Raw genomic sequence first — 27,164 nt, 5'->3', positions numbered from 1 at the left:
CCACATCTCTTCCAAGGGGCATTAAAACTGTCTTGTTAAACCACTCTGAACTCCACGTCTCTTCTAAGGGACATTAAAACCATCTTGTTAAACCACTCTGAACTCCACAGCTCTTCCAAGGGGCATTGACATGTTGTTTTTAATTACCTCTAACCTCCACGACTCTTGCAACGGGCATTGCATTTCCTCCTAATTTTTGTCAGCTTTTGCTTTTCAATGCATAGGCGAACACTAAGGGAGACCCACTCCCCAATAATGGGTAGAAGGTTTTTAATACGCTGTAATCCACGTCTGTTTCAAGGGGCATTGCAGTGCCTAATAATATTTGGAAAGCCTTCCATTCCCTGCTTAGGCCAACAGTGTACAGGAGACCCAGTTGCTATAAATGGAAAAAACGGTTTAGTTAAGGCCCTCTGACCTCCATGTCACTTCCAAGGGGCATTGGAGTGCCTCGAAATTTTTGGTAGGCATTGCATTCACTGTATGCCTTATAACTGTGTAGCTGAACCGCTCCTTTTGGTACAGAAACATATCCTACAAGACATGTGTGGTTGGCTGGCCTGATATTGATGTGAATGGTCCCTGTTCCTCCTGCTCTTTCTCCTTTGCCACCACCTCATCCATCATTCATCATCTGAAGCTTTGTTTTAACGGGAGTCATAGAACTGGGATAGTAGCAGGAAAACATCCAGCAATCCTCGAAGGAGGTAGAATATGCGCCAAAACGCTGACCACCTCAGGCCTAGCTGCTACTACATACATGCGCTTGCATTCCAAGGAACAGAAAGCTAAGGAGGTGGATGGCCTCATGATCATGAATAATTTACTCGTTGTGTAGGAGGCCGACCACTGCTGCTGTCTACCTTCTGAACTTTGTGTTGAAGCCTGATTGACCCAGGACCCGCAATCCTCTATGTCTGGAGGACGTGTTGCATCCCAGTGTCCAACTGTGTCCCGGCTTCCACAATATTAACCCAGTGTGAAGGCATCAGTGAGATGGACCATTCCTGGCCACATTCACTTGTCCACGTGTTTGTGGGTAGGCTGTCCTTCCCACTAAATGCACTGGGGAGGGCACAGGTAATGTTTTGGTATGCGCGCTTGTGTATAAGGCGCACCAGGACAAATAGGGGCGGCTGGGGACCGTTTATGGACACCCGGCCACCCCCACGCGGCTGGGGACTGTGTGTGGGCACCCGGCCGCGGGGCGGCTGGGGACTGAGTATGGACACCCGGCCGCCCCCTGGCGGCTGGGGACCAAGCGTGGACACCCGGCCGCCGGGTGGCTGGGGACTGAGTATGAATACCAGGCTACCGACGCAGCCATGACGTGGTGGCCAGATTCCACCTCTACATGCCTAAAAGGCCCAATTTCAAGTGCAAGCAAGCTAGCAGTATGGTATTGCAGCCTGGGGGTGGGTGGGTGGCAGGCTACATACTTGCGCTTGCATTGCAAGTTATGGGGGAGGTACAATTGAACACTGCCCTGGGACAAGGACTTGCACGGGGATAGTTGCAAGTCTGCATCTTCTGATGCGGCAAGGATCACTTCTGATGGGCACACTTTTAGGCAGTGACCTGGGTGTCAGAGATGCTTCGAGGGGTCTTCCCCTTGCTGTTCCCATGTCTTTTTAGCACTGTATGTGACGCGCCCCCTGGGCCAGTGCTGTAGGGGATACCCGGAGCCGGATCTCGATGGGGGTAGTAGTCCTTGTGGCGGTGACCCGGTCCGTGCCCAGGGTGTCAAACTAAGTGGCAGTCTATGGCAGTAGATGTTAACTTGATTGTCGACTACGCCACCCGTTGAGTGCGGCTTTGAAGCCGCCGCTGCAGAGCAGTCCACTGAGGCCGGTGGTATATGTGCAGCAGTGATGGTATAACCCCCAACGGGAGGGGTATGGCCTCAGGGCAGCAGGTGTAGATGATGGGGGTTGTGATGATGCAGAAAGAAGATTCAGAGTCAGGAGATGCAGTTCAGGGTTTTTACTTACTGGTGTTCTCTTGGTCACTCTGGCCTTGAGTGACCACCCGAGCCGTGCTGCGTCCACCAGGTCCTGGACTCGGCCAACCCCCAGGCAATTCCGGAGCGTGGTCCTGAGCTCCTTTCTGACTCTCCCTTCCTCTGGCCGTTCCCACCAGGGATCCACCTGTGTCCGGCTCCCTCGGGTCTCTTGTTGGTTGAACCTTCCCTGGCTTCCCTGACCCTATGCTCGGTGTGCCATTCTGGTGGATTTGGTGAGGGTCGTGGCAGATCCTGCCCACGACCTCCGGTCCCTGGCTAAGGTTTGTTTTGGCCTCTGTCAGCTTGGGATCCGGTACCCTTGTCCGCCAACCCTTCACCCTTTTGTCTTTATTCTGGGATCTTGGGGTTCCCTTCTTGTCTCCTCTCTGGGTCCTTCTTTTCTCCTCTCTCCCTCTGCAGGCTCTGCTCTGGAGCTGGGCCCAGCCGGAGCCACAGCTCCCTGTCAGCCCTCCTGGCTGAGCTCCTCTGCTCTGCTCCTCAGGCTAAAGACTCACCCTGTTCTAAGATGGTGCCCACCTTATATACTCCCTCTATGTGTGAGCTCAGGTGACCAGCACCCAATGAGCTCCTATCTTTACCCAGACTACTCCCCCTATGTGCCCCTACACTACTGGGATGTTCCACCCCCCTCCCACTCCAGCCAGGGACAGACGCTGTCGTACCTGCACATATACTGGTGGGAGTACCGTAGTTCTGTCCCCCGGAAATGGGATGTATGTAGTGCATGCAGCCTACTAAGCTCAGTTCCACACTCCATCCTTACCCGGGAGTGGAATACCACACCTCTGGCTTGAGGTGTAATACCCCTGTAGCAGCCGAGCCCTCAGGGTGCTACATTCCCCCCTGGTAAATCACAGCACGTCCTCGGGCTGTAAAAGAATAAACATCCAAAACATACAATTTTTTCAAAACATCATAAACATATAAAACATTATAAACATTATCCTTCAATCATCCCTTTATGGGAGGTACTTCTTACTTATAATGTTACCAGCATCACATGTTACGGACACATCATATAATAATATTAACTCTTTCAGCATAATAAAACTTTTCCTATAAAACATTTTTGACCTCTGGCCACTTGTGCAAATTGTGACCAGGGAAGTGCCACAGTCTCTTCAAGAAAAACACAGCTTTCCTATAAAACCGGTAGGGGGCGCCTTAGAAAGCGCAACTATATACAAGGGGAGGTATGGCCGCTCTCAGTCCTCGGCCAGTGGGGAAAAGGGATGGCTGCTCACAGTCCTCAGCCTGTGGGGAGATGGGACACACTAGAACAGTTCACACTTGTCCCAACGGGGAACATATTTAAATTAGCAGCATGGCAGATACCCTTACGGGTAACTATTTTACAGTTTCAGTTCACCTCTTAATGGTGACGATGCCCTCCTGCTCCTTCCTGAGGGTAGGCTTCAGACCCGTCCGGGTCCTCTTGACCTTCCTCACACCGCAACTCCTCTTCCGTCAGGCGATGTACATGAAGTGCATAGGGTCCTTTGGCACACTAGTGCCGGGTAAAGGTGACCTCATCACCCAGGTAAAGGTCACGACCTCTGTGTCCCTACGGTAGGTGGGACTCGACATCTCTTCTGGTCACAAAGACGTCGCCGGGGGTGTGATGATCTCGAATGAAGCCCCAACCGTGCTGCAACTGGAATTTAATTACAGTCCCGGTGGCACGGGGACCGTGGGCTGCACGGGGGTTCCTCCTGGTCCGGCTCTTCTGTTCTGCACTTTTTATTTGCAGCCGCTGCTCGCGGACCCGCCTCTCTCTTCTTTCTCGGTCAAAGGCTTCCAACTGCTGGCGGCAGCACTCTGCACGCTCCGCTGCAGCCGCCCGGGTTTCTTGAGTGAACCCGATGAGGTCTCCTCCTGCGGGGTCCCACTCAAACTGCGCCTCCTCTAACGAGAGCGGGGTCATCTTGACGGGCGCCGGAGCCGGGATCAGTGGCTCATCCAGAGGTCTTTCTTTCCGGAGTCGGGGATGGTGGAACTCCGGTGGCCACACAAAGGGCTGCCCATCCGGGCATGTGTGCTGGGCAAATAGGTCTTCACCCAGGTGTGGCGCTGTGGACGTTGAGGGCGCTGTTGTGGTGGCGGCGCCTGGGTTCACCAGGCCTTGCGACCAGGCTTGGGGCACCCTGAATGTAAAGGGCACCGTGAAGATGGCGGCGCCCGGGGTTACTTGGCCCAGCGACCAGGCCGGTGGCTCAGTGGAGGTAGAGGGCGCTGTTGGTACTGCGGCGCCCGGGGGTACTCGGCCTTGCGACCAGGCCGGTGGCGTCTCCTGCTTGGCCGCGCTCAGGGTTGAAGCGCGTGACGTCACAGGGGGCGTGGTCGCGGCTCCTGCCGCTTGAGGCCTAGCTTGGAGCGGTGACGATGCAGCAACGTGAGTGGTGAGTGGGGTCTCGGGCTCTGCGACGGGGAGTTGGGGCAGGCTTGCGACCATCGGGCACGGGATATTGTCGTCCCCATTACCTGCTCCCTTTTCTTCAACTCCCTCCGCGGCGTCGTCTCCGGCCGTTGTCCCTCCTGCACCGTCCTCAGAGGCGGACATGCTCCTTGTTGTGGGTGGCGTGCTTCGCTGGCGGGTTCCAGCCTGCTGGGCCATCTCTCTGCTCCATGCGGCCAGTACGTCCCGCTGCACTCGGGCCATCCTCTGAGCCAAGCCCTCCAGTGCGGTCCGTGCATGCTCCCGATCTCTGGGGAGCTGCGCCAGGATCTCCACCAGGCCTTCTGGGGTTGTCGCTTGCAACAGGCTCCTGACCACTGGGTCGGTGCTGCCTGCCTCTCCCTCCATCTCCGGGTACGGCTCCTCCAGACTCCTCCAAGCTGCTCCCATCTTCTCTCTTTTGTTCTGTCTACGCCCATACTGAGGGCGGTCCTGGGGTAACTTGGTGACTGTCAGTTCCAGGGGCAGACCCCTCACGCTGATGGATATCTCTAACATCACAGTCTCTGCTGGTGGGGGCGGTTTCCGCTTTTGGCACCATTCCTTGACCTGGCCCACGATGGGAGGTCGTCTCTTACTACCCTCTGGCACGCCCATAATGGCGTCCGCTCTGCCAGGGCGGGAAATCTTCTGAAATGGCGGGAACCGCTTCCCAGTGGCGGGAAACTCCGTGGATGGCGGGAATCTTCACCGATGGCGGGAAGAAGGCTGAAGATGGCGCCGGATGGCGGGAAAACTTCACGGATGGTAAGTTTTAAAAGTCTCTTTTTCAGGCACGCAGTACCCAGTGGTTGCGGGCACGTTATCCTGCCGACTACGCCAAAGTTGACGCGCCCCCTGGGCCAGTGCTGTAGGGGATACCCGGAGCCGGATCTCGATGGGGGTAGTAGTCCTTGTGGCGGTGACCCGGTCCGTGCCCAGGGTGTCAAACTAAGTGGCAGTCTATGGCAGTAGATGTTAACTTGATTGTCGACTACGCCACCCGTTGAGTGCGGCTTTGAAGCCGCCGCTGCAGAGCAGTCCACTGAGGCCGGTGGTATATGTGCAGCAGTGATGGTATAACCCCCAACGGGAGGGGTATGGCCTCAGGGCAGCAGGTGTAGATGATGGGGGTTGTGATGATGCAGAAAGAAGATTCAGAGTCAGGAGATGCAGTTCAGGGTTTTTACTTACTGGTGTTCTCTTGGTCACTCTGGCCTTGAGTGACCACCCAAGCCGTGCTGCGTCCACCAGGTCCTGGACTCGGCCAACCCCCAGGCAATTCCGGAGCGTGGTCCTGAGCTCCTTTCTGACTCTCCCTTCCTCTGGCCGTTCCCACCAGGGATCCACCTGTGTCCGGCTCCCTCGGGTCTCTTGTTGGTTGAACCTTCCCTGGCTTCCCTGACCCTATGTGTCACACAGCACATGGCCAGATAAGGTTGTAAAATGTTAAAATGACATTTCCCGGTGAATGCATTTGTCACGGTTGAAAGCAATACAAACGTGCAAAAACGCATAAAAAATGCTACTTGTGAACATAGCCCAAGGTGTGGAGGAGTATTTTTGTTTTTGGTTATTTATTTTACCTTATACACAAGTCTTTACCCTGGAAAGGATGTTCCTTAACCCCTTTCCGACCTGGTCAGTAATAGTACGCACCAGGTCGGGAAGGCCGGTTCAGCGGGGGCTCCGGCGGTGAGCCCGCACTGAAGCGAGCACATGTCAGCTGATTATTGGAATCGCAATCCACCCGCGGCTGTTAACATGTTAAATCTCTGACAGTGGCATTTAACTCGCGCTTCCGGGAGTCCTAAGCCCCGCCCATCAGTGACCCCGTCACGTGATCGCGGGTCACCAATGGGTGGGCATGACAACTCAGGATCTGCAGCAGACGCCTGTGGTTGTCATGTCTCAATTGCTATGAGCGCCACCTAGTGGTCAGCGCTCATAGCAAGTGAGCATTTCTCCTGCATACAAGTGATCTGCTCATCGCTTGTATGCAGTAGAAGCAATCAGACAACTGCTGCTTCTAGTCTCCTCTGGAGACTATAGAAGCAAGCAGAAAGTGTAAAAAAAAAGTTTTTAAAAAAATAAAAAAAATAAAAAATATGTAAAAGTTTAAGTCACCCCCCTTTCGCCCCATTCAAAATAAAATATATATATATAAAAAAAAAACACATACACATATTTGGTATCGCCGCGTTCAGAATCGCCCGATCTATCAATATAAAAGAAGAATTAATACAATCAGTAAACGGCGTAACGAGAAAAACATTTTAAACGCCAGAATTAAGTTTTTTTGGTCGCTACAATTTTGCAATAAAATGCAATAACGGGCGATCAAAACATCGGATCTACCCCAAAATGGTATCAATAAAAACGTCAGCCCGGCACGCAAAAAATAAGCCCTCACCTGGCCCCAGATCCCGAAAAATGGAGAAGCTAAGGGTCTCGGAAAATTGCGTCATTTTTTTTGTTTTTTTAGCAAGCTTTGGATTTTTTTTTCACCACTTAAGTAAAAAAGAACCTATACATGTTTGGTGTCTATGAACTCGTAACGACCTGGAAAATAATGATGGCAGGTCAGTTTTAGCAATCTGTGAACGTGGTAAAAAAAGGACCCAAAAAACAACTGTGGAATTGCATTTTTTTTGCAGTTTCACTGCACTTGGAATTTTTTTCCCATTTTCCAGCACACGATATGGTAAAACCAGTGATGGTGTTTAAAAGTACAACTCGTCCCGCAAAAAATAAGCCCTCACATGGCCATATTGAACGAAAATTAAAAAAGTTCTGGCTCTGGGAAGAAGGGGAGCAAAAAAGGAAAACACAAAAACAGAAAGACCCATGGTCGTTAAGGGGTTAACATATTTCACAGGAAAGCACTTTCACTTTCGTTTTTGAACGTTTTATTATGAGCCTGTAAAAGTGGCTTAATACCTCTGACCACGTTGTTGACAGCAGTGACCTGGGGGTCAGAAATGCTTCCAGGGGCGATCCCCATGCTGTCCCCATGTCATTTGAGCACTGTCACTATCGTTTTGGGCACTTTTTAGGCTTTCTACAGACTGCTGGGGGAGCCGCCGCAAAAATGTTCGGATCTCCCATAGACTAACATTGGGCTCGTTGCTCGGGTCGAGTACCTGAGTATCACAGTGAGCTCGGCCCGAGCTTCGAGCACCCGAGCATTTTAGTGCTCGCTCAACACTAGTGGTGAGTTCTCCTTCAATTGACGTCTTCAAACAGAGGCTGGACAGACATCTGTCTGAGATGATTTAGTGAATCCTGCTTTGAGCAGGGGGTTGGACCAAGTGACCCAGGAGGTCACTTCCAACTCTACCATTCTATGATTCTATGAACAAAATTGCGGCAAAGACACAGGCAAGAAATGCGTCAAAATTGATGCAAAAACACTGGCAAAGAATGCGGCAAAAACACAGGCAAAATTGCAGACAATAAAACGCAGCAAATTCGCCACAAAATCGCAGGCAAAATCACAAAAAATGTGGCAAAAATGCAGGCAAGAATAGCTGCAAAACACAGGAAAAAATCGCTGCAAAAACACAGGCATCGCTAAAATCGCAGCAAAAACACAGGCAAAATCGCAGCCAATAAAGCGCAGTAAAATCGCGGCAAAAAATGCAGGCAATAAAATGCAGCAAATTCTCGCCAAAAATGCAGACAATAAAACACAGAAAAACCGTGGCAAAAATGCAGTCAATAAAACGTAACACAATCGCTGGCAATAAAATGCAACAATATAGCAGCAAAACCGCTGGCAATAAAATGCAACAGAATCGCTGCAAAAATGCAGGCAAAATCGCATGGAATAAAACGCAAAAAAAATGTGGCAAAATCGCAGGCCATAAAACGCAACAAAACTGTGGCAAAATTGCAGCAAAAAGGCAGGCAATAAAATGCAACAAAATTGCGGCAAAAATACAGGCAATAAAAAGCAAGCAAATCTCGGCAAAATTGTGGCAAATTTGCTGTGATTTTATTGTGTTTTATTGCCTTTGTTTTTGACGCAATTTTTTTGCATTTTATTGCCTGCATTTTTGCCGCAATTTTGTTGCATTTTATTGCCTGCGTTTTTGCTGTGTTTTATTGCCTGCGATTTTGCTGCATTTTATTGCCTGGAGTTTTGTTGGGATTTTGCTGTGTTTTATTGCCTGCGATCTTGCCGCGATTGTGTTACGTTTTATCGCCTGCTATTATGCCTGCGCTTTTACGAGATTTTGCAGCAATTTTTCCCTGCGATTTTCCTTTGTTTTTTACTCGATTTTGCTGTGATTTTTTTCCTGCAATTTTGCCGTGATTTTTGCCTGCATTCTTGCCGTGATTTTGCCACATTTTTTGCCTGCATTTTTGCTGTGATTTTGCAGCGTTTTTAGCATGCGTTTTTGCCGTGATGTTGTCGTATTTCTTGCCTCGTTTATTGCCGCGATTTTGCCACATTTTTTGCCTGCATTTTTGCCGCTTTTTTGTCGCGATTTAGGGTGAAAAACACAGGCAAAAACCGCAGAGAATTCACATGCAGAAGATTATTTTCTATTTTCGTTTTTGGTGCGTTTTGCCTGCGTTTTTCACCCATTGAATGCACTGAAAAAAATGCAGGCAAAAATGCACAGAGAATTGACATGCTAAAGATTATTTTCTGCACCAAATCTGCAAGTCAAAAAATACTCAACTTGTGTATAACACTTCAGGTTTCACATTCACTTTGCTGCGGGAAAAACACGTTTTTGGTGCATTTTTGCATGCGTTTTTTAAGCGATTTTGTACAGCAATGAATGCTTTTTGGAGCTAAATAAAGATATTTGAAAAAAGAAACATGGGACATCGCTTTAACCCTTGAATTACCGTTGGACCCGGGATGAGTATTTTTCGCTGCATCCAAAACGCTGCGTTCTAATGTCGCACTTGTTTTGTCCATACAAGCGGATCCACTGCATGTAATGACATTTCAATTAGTCAAAATCTGCACAAAATCTCCACTCCAGAAATTTACATGCTGCGGGTGAGTTTACATTGCATCAAAAACAAGCACAGTGGGCATGGGATTTCTTATAAATGAAATAAAATGAAGAATGAAATTTAAAAAATGGTGTGGGCTCTCGCGTCATTTTCATAACCAGCAGAGGGAAAGACGACCGCTGGTGGCTGATATTACTAGCTGTGGAAGGGGGCATTAGCCAAAGATGTTTCCTGACTATTAATAACAGCTCACAGGTGTTTGCTTAGCCTTTACTGGCTAGATTACAGGGGGACCCCAGAAAAAAATTAGCATAGGGTCCACCTATAAAATCTAACAAGCAATGGCTAAACAGACAGCTGCGGGCTGATATTAATAGACAGGGAAGGGGCCATGGATCCTGGCCCCCTCCGAGGCTAATAATATCAGACCTCAGCGGCTCCAGAAATGGCGCATGCATAAGATGCGCCAAATCTGGTGCTTACCGTGGCTTTTCCCTCTGTTCTGTAGCAGTGGCGAATGGGATGATAGGGTTGGGGTTCTTGTCTGCTTTGTATCGGCGGCTGACATGAATCCCAGGTTAGTAATGGAGAGGCGTCTATAAGATGCTCCCATTACTAACCCCATAGTAAAATTTGAGAAATAAAGACACGGCCAGAAAAAAATCCTTTTTTTTAAATAACGACACTTTTTTTATTAATAATTCTTAATTTACCAACAAAAAATACTTATCTGACGTCTAATCTGCTGAAGCCCTCGTCACCTGTAACAAACCAAAAATAAAAAAAGAATCCCTCACCTGCCCGATGCAATGACAATCCAGATTGTCCCACGGCGATCTGGGTCACCGCTAGAGCAGTCACATGAGCAGTCACTGATTTGACTGTTCTAGAGGACAGCAGGCTATACACTGACAGAGGAGTGTAATCACTACTGTGTCAATGTACAGGCTGAGCTGCCGGCAGAGAGGTCATCAGAATTCAATCAGCTGAGAGCTCCGGTGATTTCACTTACGCAGCACTGCTGCGTGAGAATTTTCTCATGCAGCAGTGCTGCCGTAAGTGAAGTCACACGAGATCGTCAGCTGATGAACTTGTCTGATCTCTCTGCAGGCATCTCCTCATGATACACTGTGGGGGCGATCGTGATCAGTGTATCGTGGCTGCTGAATAGAGTGGTCACTGTTCACATTTTCTGATGTGGCCAATCTATTCATGAGATCGACGTGGGACACCCGGACTATATGGACTATGGCCGATAGGTGAGGATTATGGTGGTTTATTACATTATCTATATTACAGGTGACATGGGCATCAGGGATTAGGTGTTATGGTGAGTATATGATGTTTTGTTTTTTTCAGGGGACCAGGGAATCAGGGACAAGGTATATGGTGTTTATTATTTTTATTTAAAGAATTATTACTTGTAACTTTTTTTTACTTTCACTTTCAAAACGCAAGCACTGCTGATGAGAGATTACTCCTCTCATCAGCGGCACTTGCGCTGGCTATTTACTATGACAGAAGGTGTCGGCTGATGTGGGTAGTAGTCCCATGGGTCACTATCACAGCTGCGGGATCACACTGACACCTGACAGTGTGATCCTGCAGCGCTGTGACCGGCAGTAGCGATGTTGCTGCTGATCACAGCCCGTTTCCTGCTCTGTCACGCAGATGACAGAGTGGGAAACCAAGGATGCTCAAGGCCGACTTTTGTCGATTCTAGCACAAAAGGTTTGGGAACCCGAACACAAATCCAAATGAGCAACATTCAATCAAATTTAAAAAAAAACGAAGGTTTGCCGAACATGTCCGCTCAACTCTATTCCCTTAGGGTATATATTGTGCACAGGTCCTATTCAGGATGCTTATAAAAGTGTACCATTTGTTTTGTGTACTTTTATTTTTCAGGATATGGCAATGAGATCATCTCTGAACCACTGGAAATTTGACTTCCTTAAGTTTAGTGTCCTTACAGCCCCTCTATCATATATAAAATTAGGTCAAGAAGTACTCCCCTACAAAATCTTGTTGGGTCCTGAACCAGATGTGAAAAATAATTGTCTTTCATTATTGCCAAAACCTGTTTGCTATGCTGGACTTGTAGGTTTTTGCTCTCCAATGTATGTCAGGGTAGTTGAAGTCCCCCATAATAATGGCTTCTCGCTATTAGTGATGAGCGAGTGTGCTCGCCAATGCTCGGTACTCGTCCGAGCATCACTGTGCTCGACATGCTCAGCACTTGGCGATTATTTCCGGGTTGCTCGGGCGGGAGCTCGGGTCCCCTCCCTGCATGTTTGGCGCTCTTTATAGAGCCAATGAACATACAGGGATTTCCTGCCACGCACTGTAGTGCCATAGCCATGTTGGTTGTGGCATTACAGTGATTGGCTGGCCGCATACCATCATCGGGTCTATATAAGACCAGTTGCCCATATGCTTGTCACAGTCTAACCCAGAAACAGGCAGAGTAGGGTGAGCTGCTGCTGAGGGAGGGAGAGATTTGCTTGTTTATTAGTTAGTATAGGTATTCCACAACATATCTATATATCCATCTGAACTAACAGTCCTTCTGAGGACTAATCCAGCTGCATATATTCAGTGGTGATAGCAGAAGTTAGGCAGGCAGGCAGGGTTTGTGGCAGTGTATACAGCAAAAGAGGCTCCATTGCACGTTCTGTCTGCTCCTGCGGTTACAGATATCCGTAGACATAGCCCCAGATATCTGGAGCCAGGGCTATTTTTTTTTATCTTAATCCTGATTATTTGCTTAAAAAGCAATACAGAGTACACCATTTTAGTGCTCCATTTGCTTGTTAGCACTGCAGAATACTGACAGATATTTTCCATCAACAGACGTGATACCATATTACAGTGATAAAAATCCACAAATTTTAAGTGAACGTGGAAAATATTGTCCTCCATTTAGAGTTTTGCATCAGTGTGTCAGTGAAGATATTAAAACGTGGTCTCTGTGAAGAATAGTAAACTAGAGGGCCGCTATTTAAAACCGTGGGTGTCCGTCAGACGTATCACATATAACTGTGGTTCAAATCCAGCCATTTGTAGTGAACCTGGAAAATATTGTCCTCTATTTAGATTTTGTAGCAGTGTGTCAGTGAAGCTATTCACACGATGTCGCTGACAAGAATAGTAAACTACAGGGCCTCTATTTAAAACCGTGGGTGTCCGTCAGACGTATCACATAAGAGGCTTCGTACCCACTATGCATTTTTCAAGCGTTTTTGTTGCGGAACTTCCGCAGCGTAAACGCTTGCAAAACGCTTGGTAATCCATGCCCCATGATCCTCAATGAAAATCTGCATGTTCTGTGCCCATGCTGCGGAATTTTCCGCAGCGGATTTTCCTTGCTGAAAAATCTACAGCATGTCCATTATTTGTGCGTTTCTGCATGCGGATTTGAGGTCCCAATGGATTTGAAAAACGCAAGTCAAATCCGCATGTAAAAACGCTGCAAAAACGGGTATAAAATCCGCAAGCTTTTTTGACTGCCAAGAACATGCAGAAACGCTGCAGAAATTTTCTGCTTCATTTCTGCATCGTGGGCACATACCCTGACTGCAGTTCAAATCCAGCCATTTGTAGTGAACGTGGAAAATATTATCCTCCATTTAAAATGGGCAAGGTGCGTGGCAAGGGACGGGGAAGTGGACGTGATGGTGATGGTGCATGCAGAGGCTGAGGCAGTGGGCAAGATGAAATTGTGCCACAGCAAACACCCACATCTTGTCGCTCGACCTTCCTGTCCCAATTGCTGGGCGCTGCAGCACACCACTATTGAAGCCAGAGCAGTGTCAAAAGGTTGTTGATTGTATAGCAAATAATGCTTCCAGTCGCTTTGCCACCACCACCACCACCACCCTGTTTTCCACACGGTCAAGTCTCAGTAGCCGTGAGTCTGGACCACATATTCCTTACCCTAATCCTCCTTCCTCCCACCATGCCGAGTTCCCAGAGGCAACTGATCCCACACTTGGACACTCCGAAGAGCTGTTCACTTTTCCATTTATAGATTCGGGCCTCTTGCCCGGCCAGCTTCGAGCGGGGCAAGAGGAGAATGCATGTAGCAATGGACAAATATTTGAGCAGCCACGGTCACACGAAGGCAACAGTAGGAAAGTGCAATTACTGTAGCAAGAGGTGGGTGATGATGATACACAATTGGCAGAAAGTTAGGAGGAGGAGAAGGATGCGGAAGTGGAAGACGAGGTGGTGGACGATTAAGTCACTGACCCAACCTGGCAAGGTAACATACAGAGCGAGGACTGCAGCACACAGGGGGGGGGGGCATAGCACCACAACACACTGGAACAAGCAGTGTGGTGACCACAGACACAAGGCGGGCAACCGTTCCTCGGAACACCAACACAACGGAAGTTGCCAGTAAAACTGTTAGGTTTTCCCGAGTCTGGTTGTTTTTAAAAGACTCTGCAGAAATCCCCAAAAAGGCCATTTGCACCACCTGTCAGGCCAGCATCATCCGGGGTAGCAAAACTAGCAGCTGGACCACCACCAGCATGATCAGGCACATAACAGCAAAGCACCCGACTAAGTGGGCCAAACCCCAAGGTCCAGAAACAGTGTCTGCGGGTGACACCACTGCTTGTTCCACTGTTGTGCGTGTGCGCCAATCCCCTGTCCATGGCGCATGCGAAGATGTCTCCCGCCCTGCACATGTCGTTGCACACTCGCAACTAGCACCATTAGCAACCAAGTCCATGTCCTTGTCCCAGCGCACCGTTCAGTTGTACCTACACCAGTCCTTGGAACGCAAGCACAAATACGCAGCCAACGCCCCACAGGCCACAGTAATAAACTCACACATTTCGCGAATGCTTGCGCTTGAATTCTTGCCTTTTAGACTCGTGGAGACTGAAGCTTTCCTCAACCTGATGGCGGCGGCCATCCCTCGGTACTCGGTCCCCAGCCGCCACTATTTCTCCCGGTGTGCCGTCCCCACATTACACAAGCACGTGTCCCAGAACATTAGCCATGCCCTCAACAACGCAGTAAATGGGAATGTCCACCTAGCCACGGACACGTGGTTAAGTGCTTGTGGTTAGGGATGGTACATCTCACTGACGGCACACTGGGTTAATATAGTGGAAGCCAGGACCCAGTCGGACATTGGGACGGAACACGGCCTCCCGATGCCTAGGATTGCGGGCCCTGGGTCAGAGTTGCCCCCACATTCTACAACTCCTGAACCTTCTCCTCCCCTTCAGCCTCCATCTCCAAAATGACTACATCAGTCACAAGCTGGAAGCACTGCAGCACTGCCTCAGCCAAGCGGCAACAGGCTGTGCTGAAGCTAATATGCTTAGGTGACAAACTGCACACCGCTAAAGAGTTGTGGACAGCTCTGAAAGAGCAGGCAGATTTGTGGCTCACACCGCTGCAATACTATACTGCTACATTTTTGACAGCTGCTTGCACTTGAAATGTGGCTTTTTGGGCTCGTGGAGGTGGAAGCTTTTCATAACCTCATGCCGGCAGCGTGAGATCCTATTGTTTGGTTTTTTTTACATTATTTTTTAAGACAAATGCATTCACTGGGAAATGTCATTTTAACATCTTACAACCTTATCTGGCAATGTGGTGTGTGAAACATCATCAGACATATCCTTTTTTATTTATGATGGAGGGACTCTGAAAGTCATGAAGCCTATTTTTATAGGGACATCAGACGGCCCTTACTATTCTTAAAAGGCCAGCAGTCGGCTATTGTTAGAGAGCCATCACGGCTATGCTTCGTTGTTCCCATTATTAACAAGTGGGTCTCCTATACTGTTATTGCGTATCCAGTGACTGCAAGGTCTGCCAAAAATTTGGACGCAACCCAATACCCCTTTGAAGAGACATAGAGGAGGGTCTCAGTAAAAAACATGTTCCCATTATAAAGGAGCGGGTCTCCTATAGTGGTAATGCCCATGCTGTGACTGCAAGGGCTGCCAAAATTTAGGAAAAACCCCACTAAGAATTTAAAGACACATAGAGCAGGGCCACAGTAACAAGGTACGACATGTTCCCATTATAAAGGAGAGGGTCTGCTATACAGTTCTAGGGTATGCAGTGAGTCCAATGGCTGACCAATTTTAGGAAAAACTCCACTATGAATTTAAAGACACATGGAGCAGGGCCACAGTAACAAGGTACGACATGTTCCCATTAGAAAGGAGAGGGTCTGCTATACAGTTCTAGGGTATGCAGTGAGTCCAACGGCTGACCAATTTTAGGAAAAACCCCACTAAGAATTTAAAGACACATGGAGCAGGGCCACAGTAACAAGGTAAGACATGTTCCCATTAGAAAGGAGAGGGTCTGCTGTACAGTTATAGGGTATGCAGTGAGTCCAACGGCTGACCAAATTTAGTAAAAACACCACTAAGAATTTAAAGACACATAGAGCAGGGCCACAGTAACAAGTTACGACATGTTCCCATTAGAAAGGAGAGGGTCTGCTATACAGTTATAGGGTATGCAGTGAGTCCAACGGCTGACCAATTTTAGTAAAAACACCACTAAAAATTTAAAGACACATAGAACAGGGCCACAGTAACAAGTTACGACATGTTCCCATTAGAAAGGAGAGGGTCTGCTATACAGTTATAGGGTATGCAGTGAGTCCAACGGCTGACCAATTTTAGGAAAAACCCCACTAAAAATTTAAAGACACATAGAGCAGGGCCACAGTAACAAGGTACGACATGTTCCCATTAGAAAGGAGAGGGTCTGCTATACAGTTATAGGGTATGCAGTGAGTCCAATGGCTGACCAATTTTAGGAAAAACCCCACTATGAATTTAAAGACACATGGAGCAGGGCCACAGTAACAAGGTACGACATGTTCCCATTAGAAAGGATAGGGTCTGCTATACAGTTATAGGGTATGCAGTGAGTCCAACGGCTGACAAATTTTAGGAAAAACCCCACTAAGAATTTAAAGACTCATGGAGCAGGGCCACAGTAACAAGGTACAACATGTTCCCATTAGAAAGGAGAGGGTCTGCTATACAGTTATAGGGTATGCAGTGAGTCCACCGGCTGACCAATTTTCGGAAAAACCCCACTAAGAATTTAAAGACACATGGAGCAGGGCCACAGTAACAAGTTACGACATGTTCCCATTAGAAAGGAGAGGGTCTGCTATACAGTTATAGGGTATGCAGTGAGTCCAACAGCTGACCAATTTTAGGAAAAACCCCACTAAGAATTTAAAGACACACGGAGCAGGGCCACAGTAACAAGGTACGACATGTTCCCATTAGAAAGGAGAGGGTCTGCTATACAGTTATAGGGTATGCAGTGAGTCCAACGGCTGACCAATTTTAGGAAAAACCCTACTAAGAATTTAAAGACACATAGAGCAGGGCCACAGTAACAACAAATTCCCAATAGAAAGGAGAGAGTCTCCCATAGTGTTGGCCTATTCAGTGAATGCAAGGGCTGCCAAAAATTTGGAGGCACTTCAATGCCCCTTGGAAGAGACGTGGAGGAGGGCCTCATAAAAAAATGTTCCCATTAGAAAGGAGCGGGCCTCTTATACTTGTAATGCCCATGCACTAAGTGTATGGGCTGACAAACATTTACACCTGGGGGGTATACATGAACATACTGTATAAAAAATACCCTTTAAAAAAATTATGTGTGTGTTGCACCACGGACCACGGTCACCCTGGTGATATGGTGGTGGAGGATGAGGAGAAGGAGGAGGACAAGAGCAAATAGACTAAATCAGGAAGCGTATACCCATGTGTGGGTGTGAAAAGCTGCATGTGAATACACCTCCCAAGAAAAGACACTGGATTTGAGTTTATGTTACGCTGCTATCATTCGGTGGTGTTGAGAAGTCTGGCCCAATCCAGCCCTTGTTCATCTTTATAGGAGTCAGCCTGTCAGCATTTTCAGTTGACAGGCGGATGCGCTTATCAGTTATAATTCCACCAGCGGCACTAAAAACCCGCTCTGATAAAACGCTGGCGGCAGGGCAGGCCAGGACCTCCAAGGCATAGAGAGCCAGTTCATTCCACGTATCCAGCTTGGATACCCAATAATTATAAGGTACAGCGGAATCACGGAGGACGTTGGTACGGTCGGCAAGGTACTCCCTCAGCATCTTCCCAAACTTTGCACTCCTTTTGAGAGTACCCCGCGCCTCAAGGCCTGTGCGTTGGGAGGGTCTGAGAAAACTCTCCCAGAACTTTGACAGTGTTCCCCTGCCTCAGCTGGATTGAAGGTGTCTCTCTCGCCTGTACTCCTTGGTTGTCCAAGGAAGTGTGCACTCTGCTGCCAGCGTTTTCAGATGGGAATTTTTTTAATATTTCCGCAGTAAGGGCCTTCTGGTACTGCCCCATTTTTGTAGACCTGTCCTCCTCAGGAATAAGAGATATAAACTTCTCCTTGTAGCGTGGGTCTAAAAGTGTCACCAACCAGTAATGACTGTCGCCCAAAATTTTGAGAACGTGAGGGTCATGGGAAAGGCAGCATAACATAAACTCAGCCATGCGTGCCAGACTACTAACAGGCAAGACTTCTGTGTCCTCACCAAGAGGATGACTGACCATGCTCTCCTCCTTCTCCTCTCTGTCCTCTGGCCATCCACGCTGAACAGACGGTATGGCAGCTGTGCAGGTAGTACCGTCTATAGTGCATGAAACTAGCTCCGGTCCTTCCTCCTCCTCTTCCTCATTGTCACCCAATACACGTTGGGATGAGATGAGGCTTGGCTGTGAGGAATCACCCTGTATGGTTCCTTGCTTCATCTCATTGTCCTCCGCCTGCAATGTATCCTCTTTGATTGTGAGCAGAGAGCATTTCAGAACACAGAAAAGCGGGATGGTGACGCTAATTATGGCGTCATCGCCGCTCACCATCTTGGTGGAGTCCTCAAAGTTTTGGAGGATGGTACATATATATGACATCCATTTCCACTCCTGAGTTCTTATGTGTGGAGTCTGAACTGAATATAGACGGCCTTGTTGATGCTGGTACTCAACAACTGCCTTATTCTGCTCACAAATCCTTCCCAACATTTGCAAGGGCGGCGAAAGCTGTAGCTGACTTTCTAAAATGGGCACACAGGCGGTGTACTTTAACAAGCAGATCCGGCAGCTCCGGGTAGGATTTGAGAAACCGCTGAACCACGAGGTTAAGCACATGGGCCAGGTGTGGTACGTGTGTGAGCTCGCCTCACCTCGCCTCAGAGCCACCACCAGGTTCCGGCCATTGTCACACACGACCATGCCTGGCTGTAGGTTCAGCGGTGTGAGCCACAGATCTGCCTGCTTTTTCAGAGCTGTCCACAACTCTTCAGCATTGTGCGGTTTTTCACCTAAGCATATTAGCTTCAGCACAGCCTGTTGCCGCTTAGCCGAGGCAGTGCTGCAGTGCTTCCAGCTTGTGACTGATGTGGTCATTTCGGAGATGGAGGCTGAAGAGGAGGAGGAGGCTGAGAAGGATGAGGCGCAGGAGCTGTAGACCGTGGGGGCAACCCTGATTGACCTAGGGCCCGCAATCCTTGGCGTCAGGAGGACGTGTTCCGTCCCAAGGTCCGACTGGGTCCCGGCTTCCACTATGTTAATCCAGTGTGCCGTTAGCGAGATGTACCGTCCCTTCCCACAAGCACTTGTCCACGTGTCCATGGTTAGGTGGACTTTCCCAGTACCTGCGCTGTTGAGAGCACGGTTAATGTTTTGGGACACGTGCTTGTGTAATGCGGGGACGGCACACCGGGAGAAATAGTGTCGGCAGGGGACCATGTACCGAGGGACGGCCGCTGCCATCAGGTTGCGGAATGCTTCCGTCTCCATGAGCCTAAAAGGCAACATTTCAAGCGCAAGCAGTCGTGAAATGGGAGAATTTAGTAGTGTGGCCTGTGGGGCATTGGCTGCATATTTGCACTTGCGTTCTAAGGACTGGGGTATGGACAACTGAACGCTGCGCTGGGACAAGGACATGGACATGCTTCCTGATGCTGCTACTTGAGAGTGTGCAACGACTGGTGCAGGGCAGGAGCCATCTTCGCATGCACCATGGACAAGGGATTGGCTTGCATGCACAACAGCAGAAGAAGCAATGGTGCCACCCGCAGACACTGTTCCTGGACCCTGGGGTTCGGCCCACAAAGTCGGGTGCTTTGCTGCCATGTGCCTGATCATGCTGGTGGTGGTCAGGCTGGTTGTTTTGCCACCCCTGCTGATGCTGGCCTGGCAGGTGGTGCAAATGGCCTTTTTGGGGTTATTGGCAGAGTCTTTAAAAAACAACCAGACTCGGGAAGACCTAACAGTTGTACTGGCAACTTCCTTCGTGTTGGTGCTACGGGGAATGGTTGCTTGCCTTCTGTCTGCGGCCACCACACTGCTTCTTCCTGCATATTGGGGTTCTCTGCCTCCCTCCCCCTGTGTGCTGCTGTCCTCGCTCTGCATGTCCTCCAGCCAGGTTGGGTCAGTTACTACATCATCCACCACTTCGTCTTCCGCTTCCGCACCCTGGTCCTCCTCCTGACTCTCTGGCAATTGTGTGTCATCATCGTTCACCTCTTGTGACACTTTCCCACCGTCGCCTTCATGTGACTGTGGCTGCTCAAATATTTGGGCATCGCTACATGCGATCTCCTCTTGCCCCACTTCAAGTGGACTGGGCGAGAGGCCCGAATCTATAAATGGAAAAGTGAACAGCTCTTCAGAGTGTCCAAGTGTGGGATCAGTTGTCTCTGGTTACTCATCATGGTGGGAGGAAGGAGGATCACGGTGAGGAATATGCGGTCCAGACTCACGGCTACTGTGACTTGACCGTGTGGAAGACAGGGTGGTGGTGGTGTTGGCTAAGTGACTGGAAGCATTATCCGCTACCCAACCAACAAGCTTTTGACACTGCTCAGGGTTCAATAGTGGTGTGCTGCGGTCCCCTAGAAATTGGGACAGGAAGGTCAGGCGAGAAGATGTGCGTGTTTGTTGTGGCACAATTTCAGCTTGCCCACGGCCTTGTCCTCGGCCTCTGCATGCACCATTACCATCACGTCCAGTTCCCCGTCCCTTGCCACGTGACTTGCCCATTTTAAATGGAGGACAGTATCTTTCACGCTCACTACAAATGACTGAGTTTCGAGCGAACTTATATGTGATCCGTGTGATGGAGAAAACAGAGTTTTAAATACCTGCCCTGTAGGTAAGTAGTTTGAACAGCAAACTGCTGTCAATTGCTTCACTGACACACTAAAGGAAATTTTTAATGGAGGCCAGAAATGGCATTATTTTCAGACAACGTATATGTGATCCGTGTGACGGAGAAAGCAGAGTTTTAAATACCTGGCCTGTAGGTAAGTAGTTTGAACAGCAAACTGCAGTGAATTGTTTCACTGACACACTAAAGGAAATTTTTAATGGAGGCCAGAAATGGCAGTATTTTCTGACAACGTATATGTGATCCATTTGACGGAGAAAACACAGTTTTAAATAGCTGGATTTCTAGCGCTGTAATATGGAAAGGACCTGGCTGTATTCTGCAGTACCAACAAGCAAATGACGCTTAAAAAACGGTGTTCTCTGGATTGCTTTTTAAGCAAATAATGAGGATTAAGATCCAAAGAAAAGTATTCCTGGCCCCTGAGACTTGGGCCTTTGTATAGAAATATCTAACAGCAGCAGAAGGCAGAATTGGAATGGAGCCTCTTGTGCTATATGCACTTCAGTCTGCTATATACACCGCCTGCCTATACACCCTGCCTGCATGATATCTCTGCAGATGGATTAGTCCTCAGAAGGACTGTTTGTTAAGATGGATATGTGTAATGTACGGTTTTTCTCGCTACACTACCTAATACACAAGCAAATCTGTCCCTGGCACAGCAGCACCTCTCCCTACACAAGCAAATGGCGCAGAAAAACGGTGTTCTCTGGATTGCTTTTTAAGAAAATAATGAGGATTAAGATCCAGAGAAAAGTATTCCTGGCCCCTGAGACCTGTGCCTTTGTATAGAAATATCTAACAGCAGCAGAAGGCAGAATTGGAATGGAGCCTCTTGTGCTATATGCACTGCAGTCTGCTATATACACTGCCTGCCTATACACCCTGCCTGCCTGATATCTCTGCAGATGGATTAGTCCTCAGAAGGACTGTTTGTTAAGATGGATATGTGTAATGTACGGTTTTTCTCCCTACACTACCTAATACACGATCAAATCTCTCCCTGACACAGCATCAGCTCTCCCTACACTGTCTGATCCGGAGTGACTGTGACGAGCATGGTGGCGCCAGGTCTGATATAGACCTGATGACGCTGTGCGGCCAGACAATCACTGTAATGCCCACATCCAACATGTCTATGGCATTAAAATGAGTGGCAGGCAATCTCTGCATGTTCATTGGCTCTCTAAAGAGCACCAAACATGCAGGGAGGGGACCCAAGTTCCCGCCGAGCAACCCCGGAAATACTCGCCGATCGCCTCGAGCAGTGAGATGCTTGGGCGACCACCAAGCAGTAGCGAGAATGCTCGCTCATCACTAGTTAACACTTAACCACACTAATCCTTCAGGAACATTAGCTATAAACCTATAACTATCCCAAACTGTCATCAACCCTTTATCACACTAAAGTACCAAAAATATTAATTATGAAATGATAAACCGCTTTAGACTCCTAGAAATGTTACAAGAAAAAATCCCTCTTTGTAAGGCCTCATTCACACGTCCATGTTTAAAAACGTATGTGAAAAAATGGTACCGGTGTGATCAGTGTTTTGGATCAGTGTACAGTCCAGTGTATGTGTCCATTTTTACCATTAGTGTGTCATCACTGTGTCTATTTTTACCATCAGTCATCAGTGTTTTTTACTTATGGATAAATAAATTAATTACACAGCTTCTCTTACACTTTGCTATGTTAAATACAGACAGCACACGGATGGCACACGGATGTCATCTGTGTGCTATACATATCTTTCACGGACTCATAGACTTGAATTGGCACTTGTCATCCATGATACTGGAGAAAAACAGACATGTCTCCATGAGTTTTGCACAGACTATCCGTGGAAAAACACGGACATATGAATAGTACCATAGATTATAATGGACAAGTGTTCTATCCTTGTGAAAACGGACGTCTGAAAGAGGCCTAAGACCCATATGAGTTGGAATGGGGTGGATTACAAAGTTGTAAAACATCTCAATATGAGATATGTAATCATGAGACAAATACAAGGATGTAAATCACCTTCAAAATCGTTGACTACAAAAACTAATAACTTTAATAAGCAGCAAATCAATATGTATTACATATCTCAACATAAAGCTAGGGTTTTCATTCAGATCTCCATAGCCGCAAAGCATTGATTGACAAATTCTTAAATCATTTTCAACACTTACTTTTTCGCTAAGAGAAATTTATTCAGGGGTCCAGAAGATGCCATTTCCATGACCAGCATGAGGCACTCTGCCTGACATACCCCAATCATTCGCACAATGTATGGATTGTCCAGTTGATGCATGATTTCTGCTTCCTTCATCATTTCATCCTTCACACACTTACTGCTTTCATTCTGTATCTTCAATATCTTAATGGCCACATCAATTTGACGCCTGCAAAGTAAGATATTACAAGGGTAAAATGATAATATACAGTGGCTTGCAAAAGTATTCACCCCCTTGGCATTTTTTGTGTTTTGCTGCCTCACAACCTGGAATTTCAGGGTTTACATCTGTTCATGTAAAGAACATGCCTACAACTGAGAACATTTGGTTTTCTTTTTATTGTGAAGCAAACAACAAATAGGACAAAATAACTGTAAATTTCAGTGTGTATAACTATTCACCCCCCTAAAGTCAGTACTTTGTAGAGCCTACTTTAGCGGCAATTACAGCTGCAAGTCACTTTGGATAAGTCTCTATGAGCTTTCCACATCTTGCCACTGGGATTTTTGCCCATTCCTCAAGGCAAAACTGCTCCAGCTCCTTCAAGTTAGATGGAGCTGGTGAACAGCAATCTTCAAGTCTGACCACAGATTCTCAATTGGATTAAGGTCTGGGCTTTGACTAGACGCCACTCCAGAACATTTACACGTTTCCCCTTAAACCACTAGAGTGTTGCCTTAGCAGTATGCTTTGGGTTATTGTCTTGTTGGAAGATGAACCTCCGTCCCAGTCTCAAAACACTGACAGACTGAAAAAGGTTTTGCTCAAGAATAGCCCTGTATTTCACACCATCCATATTCCCCTCGACATGGACCATTTTCCCTGTTTCTGTTGCCGAAAAACATCCCCACAGCATGATGCTGCCACCACCATGTCTCACTGTGGGGGATTGTGTTCTTGGAGTGAAAAACTGTGTTGGTTTGATGCCAGATATAGGGTTTACCTTGGTGGCCAAAAAGTTTAATTTTGGTCTCATCTCACCACAGCACCTTACTCTGTACATTTGGGGAGTGTCCCACATGTCTTTTGGCAAACTCAAAATGAGCCTTACATTTTTTGTGTAAAAGCAAAATAGGTGAAGGCTTTTTTCTGCCCACTCTTCCAAAAAGGCCCCCTCTATGGAGTGTTTGGTTTATTATGTTCATACGGACAGATACTCCAGTCTCTGCTCAGGAACTCTGCAGCTCCTTCAGGGTCACCTTTGGTCTCTGTGCTGCCTCTCTGATTAATGCCTTCCTTGCCCAGGCTGAGAGTTTTGGTGGGCTGCCCTCTCTTAGCAGGTATGTTATGGTACCATATTCTTTCCATTTGCTTATAATAGATTTGATAGTGCTATAGAGATTATCAGAGATTGGGATTTTTTTTATAGCCCAACCCTGACTTGTACTTCTCAACAACTTTGTCCCTGACTTGTTTGGAGATTTCCTTGGTCTTCATGATGTTGTTTGGTTAGTGGTGCCTCTTGCTTAATAGTGTTTCAGCATCTGTGGCCTTTCAGAAAAGGTGTGTATATACTAACAGACCATGTGACACTTAGATTGCTCACAGGTGGATTTCCTTTCACTAAGCATGAGACTTATAAAGGAAATTTCTTGCACCAGAAATTTTAGGGGCTTCATAGCAAAAGGGGTGAATACAAATACACATGCCAATTTTTAGTTATTTGATCCCATAAATTGAAAGTATGCCTGTATTTTTCTCACTTCTCACTTCACTCCACCAACTTAGACTATTCAATGCCGATGCATCACACAAATCAGATTACAAAAATATTTAAACACAGATTGCAATGTAACAAAATAGGTAAAAAGCCAAGGGGGCGTAAATATTTTTACAAGTCACTGAAGTATCTATAGCTTTCAGACCTTTAACTGACAATATAAAATCTCTTTACTTCATTATGGGTTTTTGACATTCTGGTATATTATGCAATATTCAATTTATTATCTATTATTTATTTATCAGAACAATTATTTTGTCACTGTAAATTAATATTGTTATTCTTATTTATTCATTATGTATTGTTGCAGCATTTCAGTATTAATGCTTATGTATTTGCATAAAATGGGATTTTAGACTTTGTTGCAATGTACAATTTTTAGTTATTATTCATTAAATTCCTTGTTACTGGACATTTATATTTATTTATTTATTATCTATATATTGTTGCACAGGATTTTTCATATATCTCCTTTGACATACTTCATATAACTCTTTTGAATTATGGCACATTTATTCGTCTCTTTTTAGTTTTCTTTTTTTGTCTTGTCTCTTGTGGTCTATGTTTTTTTTTAAATGTCAATCAATTATTAAAAGTTCTCTGTATAAACATTACATCTGCCTAATTTTTCAGAACGCTATTAACCTGCAGATTAACCTCATATCTGCAGGTTAATAGCGTATTTTTACATGACAGGTTCTCTTTAAAGGGAAGGTTCCCTTTGTTCGGTTGGACAGCTGCATATATACAGTTCACCCTGACTAAGGGTTAATTACTGAAACATGATGTAGGTTGATTAAAGACTCCTGATCTTTTACTACATTTTTATTCCAACATGGAATAAAAGTGATATTTTATGGGAAATTCCTTCATTGCCGAATCTCTCATTCTCTTTGCATTTGGGGGTTTATTACCCCTGGAGTTAGCTGGATCCCATTAGGCTGGGGGTGAGCTATCTTTACTGTATTTCTATTAATGCCTATAAGTGACATTGGGGTCAAATTATTTAAATTAGCTCATTTCCAGAAAGAAAGAGAGGTACTTTACATAATTGTTTCCCATGTAGCACTGTATGTAAGATGGGAGGTATAACAGGTGTTATTATTCTAAAATAAATGGTTTTTCTTCTGTCAAGAAAGTGAAAATTTTGCAGAAACCTCTAGCAGAGAAATGGTTAAATGTATCACAAAATGACTTACTTTTTCATCTTGTAAACCCCTTTTTTGACACAGCCAAAATTTCCTGAGCCCAATTCTACTTCATCTATCAAAAGAAGTTCTCTCTTTAAAAAGACTTTGCGTTCCTTCAGTTCTTCCGGATCACTGTAGGGGCTGTCATACACACTAGTGTCCATTGGCAAAATCCGAGTTTTCGAATCGGCTATAAATAAAGGTAGATTACTACATAGGAATGCATAAATGCAATACTGCCCAAAAGTTTTAACCAGGTGTGGAGAAAATGTTGCAAAGTATAAATCCTTTCAAAAATAGAAGTGTTAATAGTTTATTTTATCAATTAACAAAATGCAAAGTGAATGAACAAAATAGAAATATTAATAAAAACTATATTTTGTGTGACCACACGATCTTGAAAGAACTTGGCTAGGAGGTTGTTCTGAACATCTTAGAGAAGATCTTCTGTGGATTTAGGCTTCTACAAATTCATTGGTCTCTTCAGATTTATTCCACCCAAACGCTATTATGATATCGAAATTAGGGCATCATTTGCAGTCAAAACCCTTAGTTTCAAAATGGAAACAAGGTCTAGTGACTCAATTATGCAAAACATAACAACTGGGACAAAGAAAAAAAAATGGCAGCAGGTGCTCTGGACTGATGGGTCAAAATGTGAATATATTTGCATGTAACATGAGGTAGTTTGCGGAAAGTCTTTAGAGTGGTACAATAATGAGTGTCTACAGGCAACAGTGAAGAATGGTGGAGAAGCCTTGCAAGTTTGGGGCTACATTTCAGCAAACGGAGTTAGGGATTTGGCCAAGATAAATCATGTTGTCAATGCTGAGAAATACAGGCAGATACACATCCATCATACAACAACACCAGGGAGGAGTCTAATTCGCTCCAAATTTATTCTGCAGCAGGGCAATGAGCCCAAATATACACCCAATGCCATTAACAACTATCTTCAGTCTTCAGCGTAAAGAAGAACAAGTAGTCTTGGAAGTGATGATATGGCCCCCACAAAGCCCTGATCTCAACAGAGGATTATATGTAGAGACAGAAGGGTTTGCAAAAGACCATATCCACAGAAGATCTGTGGTTATTTCTCCAAGATTTTTGGAGCTAACTCTCTGCCGAGTTTCTTCAAAAACTCTGTGCAAGTGTACCTAGGAAAACGAATGATTTGATGCTGTTTTGAAGGCAAAGGGTAGTCACATATGATATTCATTTGATTTAGACATTTATTTTACTCATTCACTTTGCATTTTGCTAATTGAGAATAATAAGCTATTTACAGTTCTATTTTTCAAAAGTGTTCTTACTTTGCAGCATTTTTCCAACTAAAACTTTTGCACAGTATTCTATATGTAATAGTTACAGTATTCCTAGATTAGTCCATAA

General features: G+C 46.4%; 1 protein-coding gene across 2 annotated transcripts in view; it reads right to left on the bottom strand.

Annotated features, from left to right (window-relative positions):
* Positions 1 to 27,164, bottom strand: part of ZAP70 (zeta chain of T cell receptor associated protein kinase 70) — a 298,385-nt gene that overhangs the window by 97,777 nt on the left and 173,444 nt on the right. For both annotated transcript variants that reach the window (XM_073655156.1, XM_073655157.1), the window contains exons 8-9: positions 25,782 to 25,962; positions 22,818 to 23,030 (exon numbers count right to left, since the gene is read on the bottom strand). In XM_073655156.1, the coding sequence (XP_073511257.1) occupies positions 22,818 to 23,030; positions 25,782 to 25,962 (394 nt within the window). The remainder of the gene's footprint in view (positions 1 to 22,817; positions 23,031 to 25,781; positions 25,963 to 27,164) is intronic.

This window comes from Phyllobates terribilis, unplaced genomic scaffold (assembly GCF_046119375.1).
Source record: "Phyllobates terribilis strain yellow unplaced genomic scaffold, ASM4611937v1 Scaffold_1__5_contigs__length_1240528914, whole genome shotgun sequence".
NCBI classification, from domain to species: domain Eukaryota; kingdom Metazoa; phylum Chordata; class Amphibia; order Anura; family Dendrobatidae; genus Phyllobates; species Phyllobates terribilis.
The sequence above is the reverse complement of the archived record's forward strand: the minus strand, read 5'-3'. Positions and strand labels throughout refer to the sequence as shown.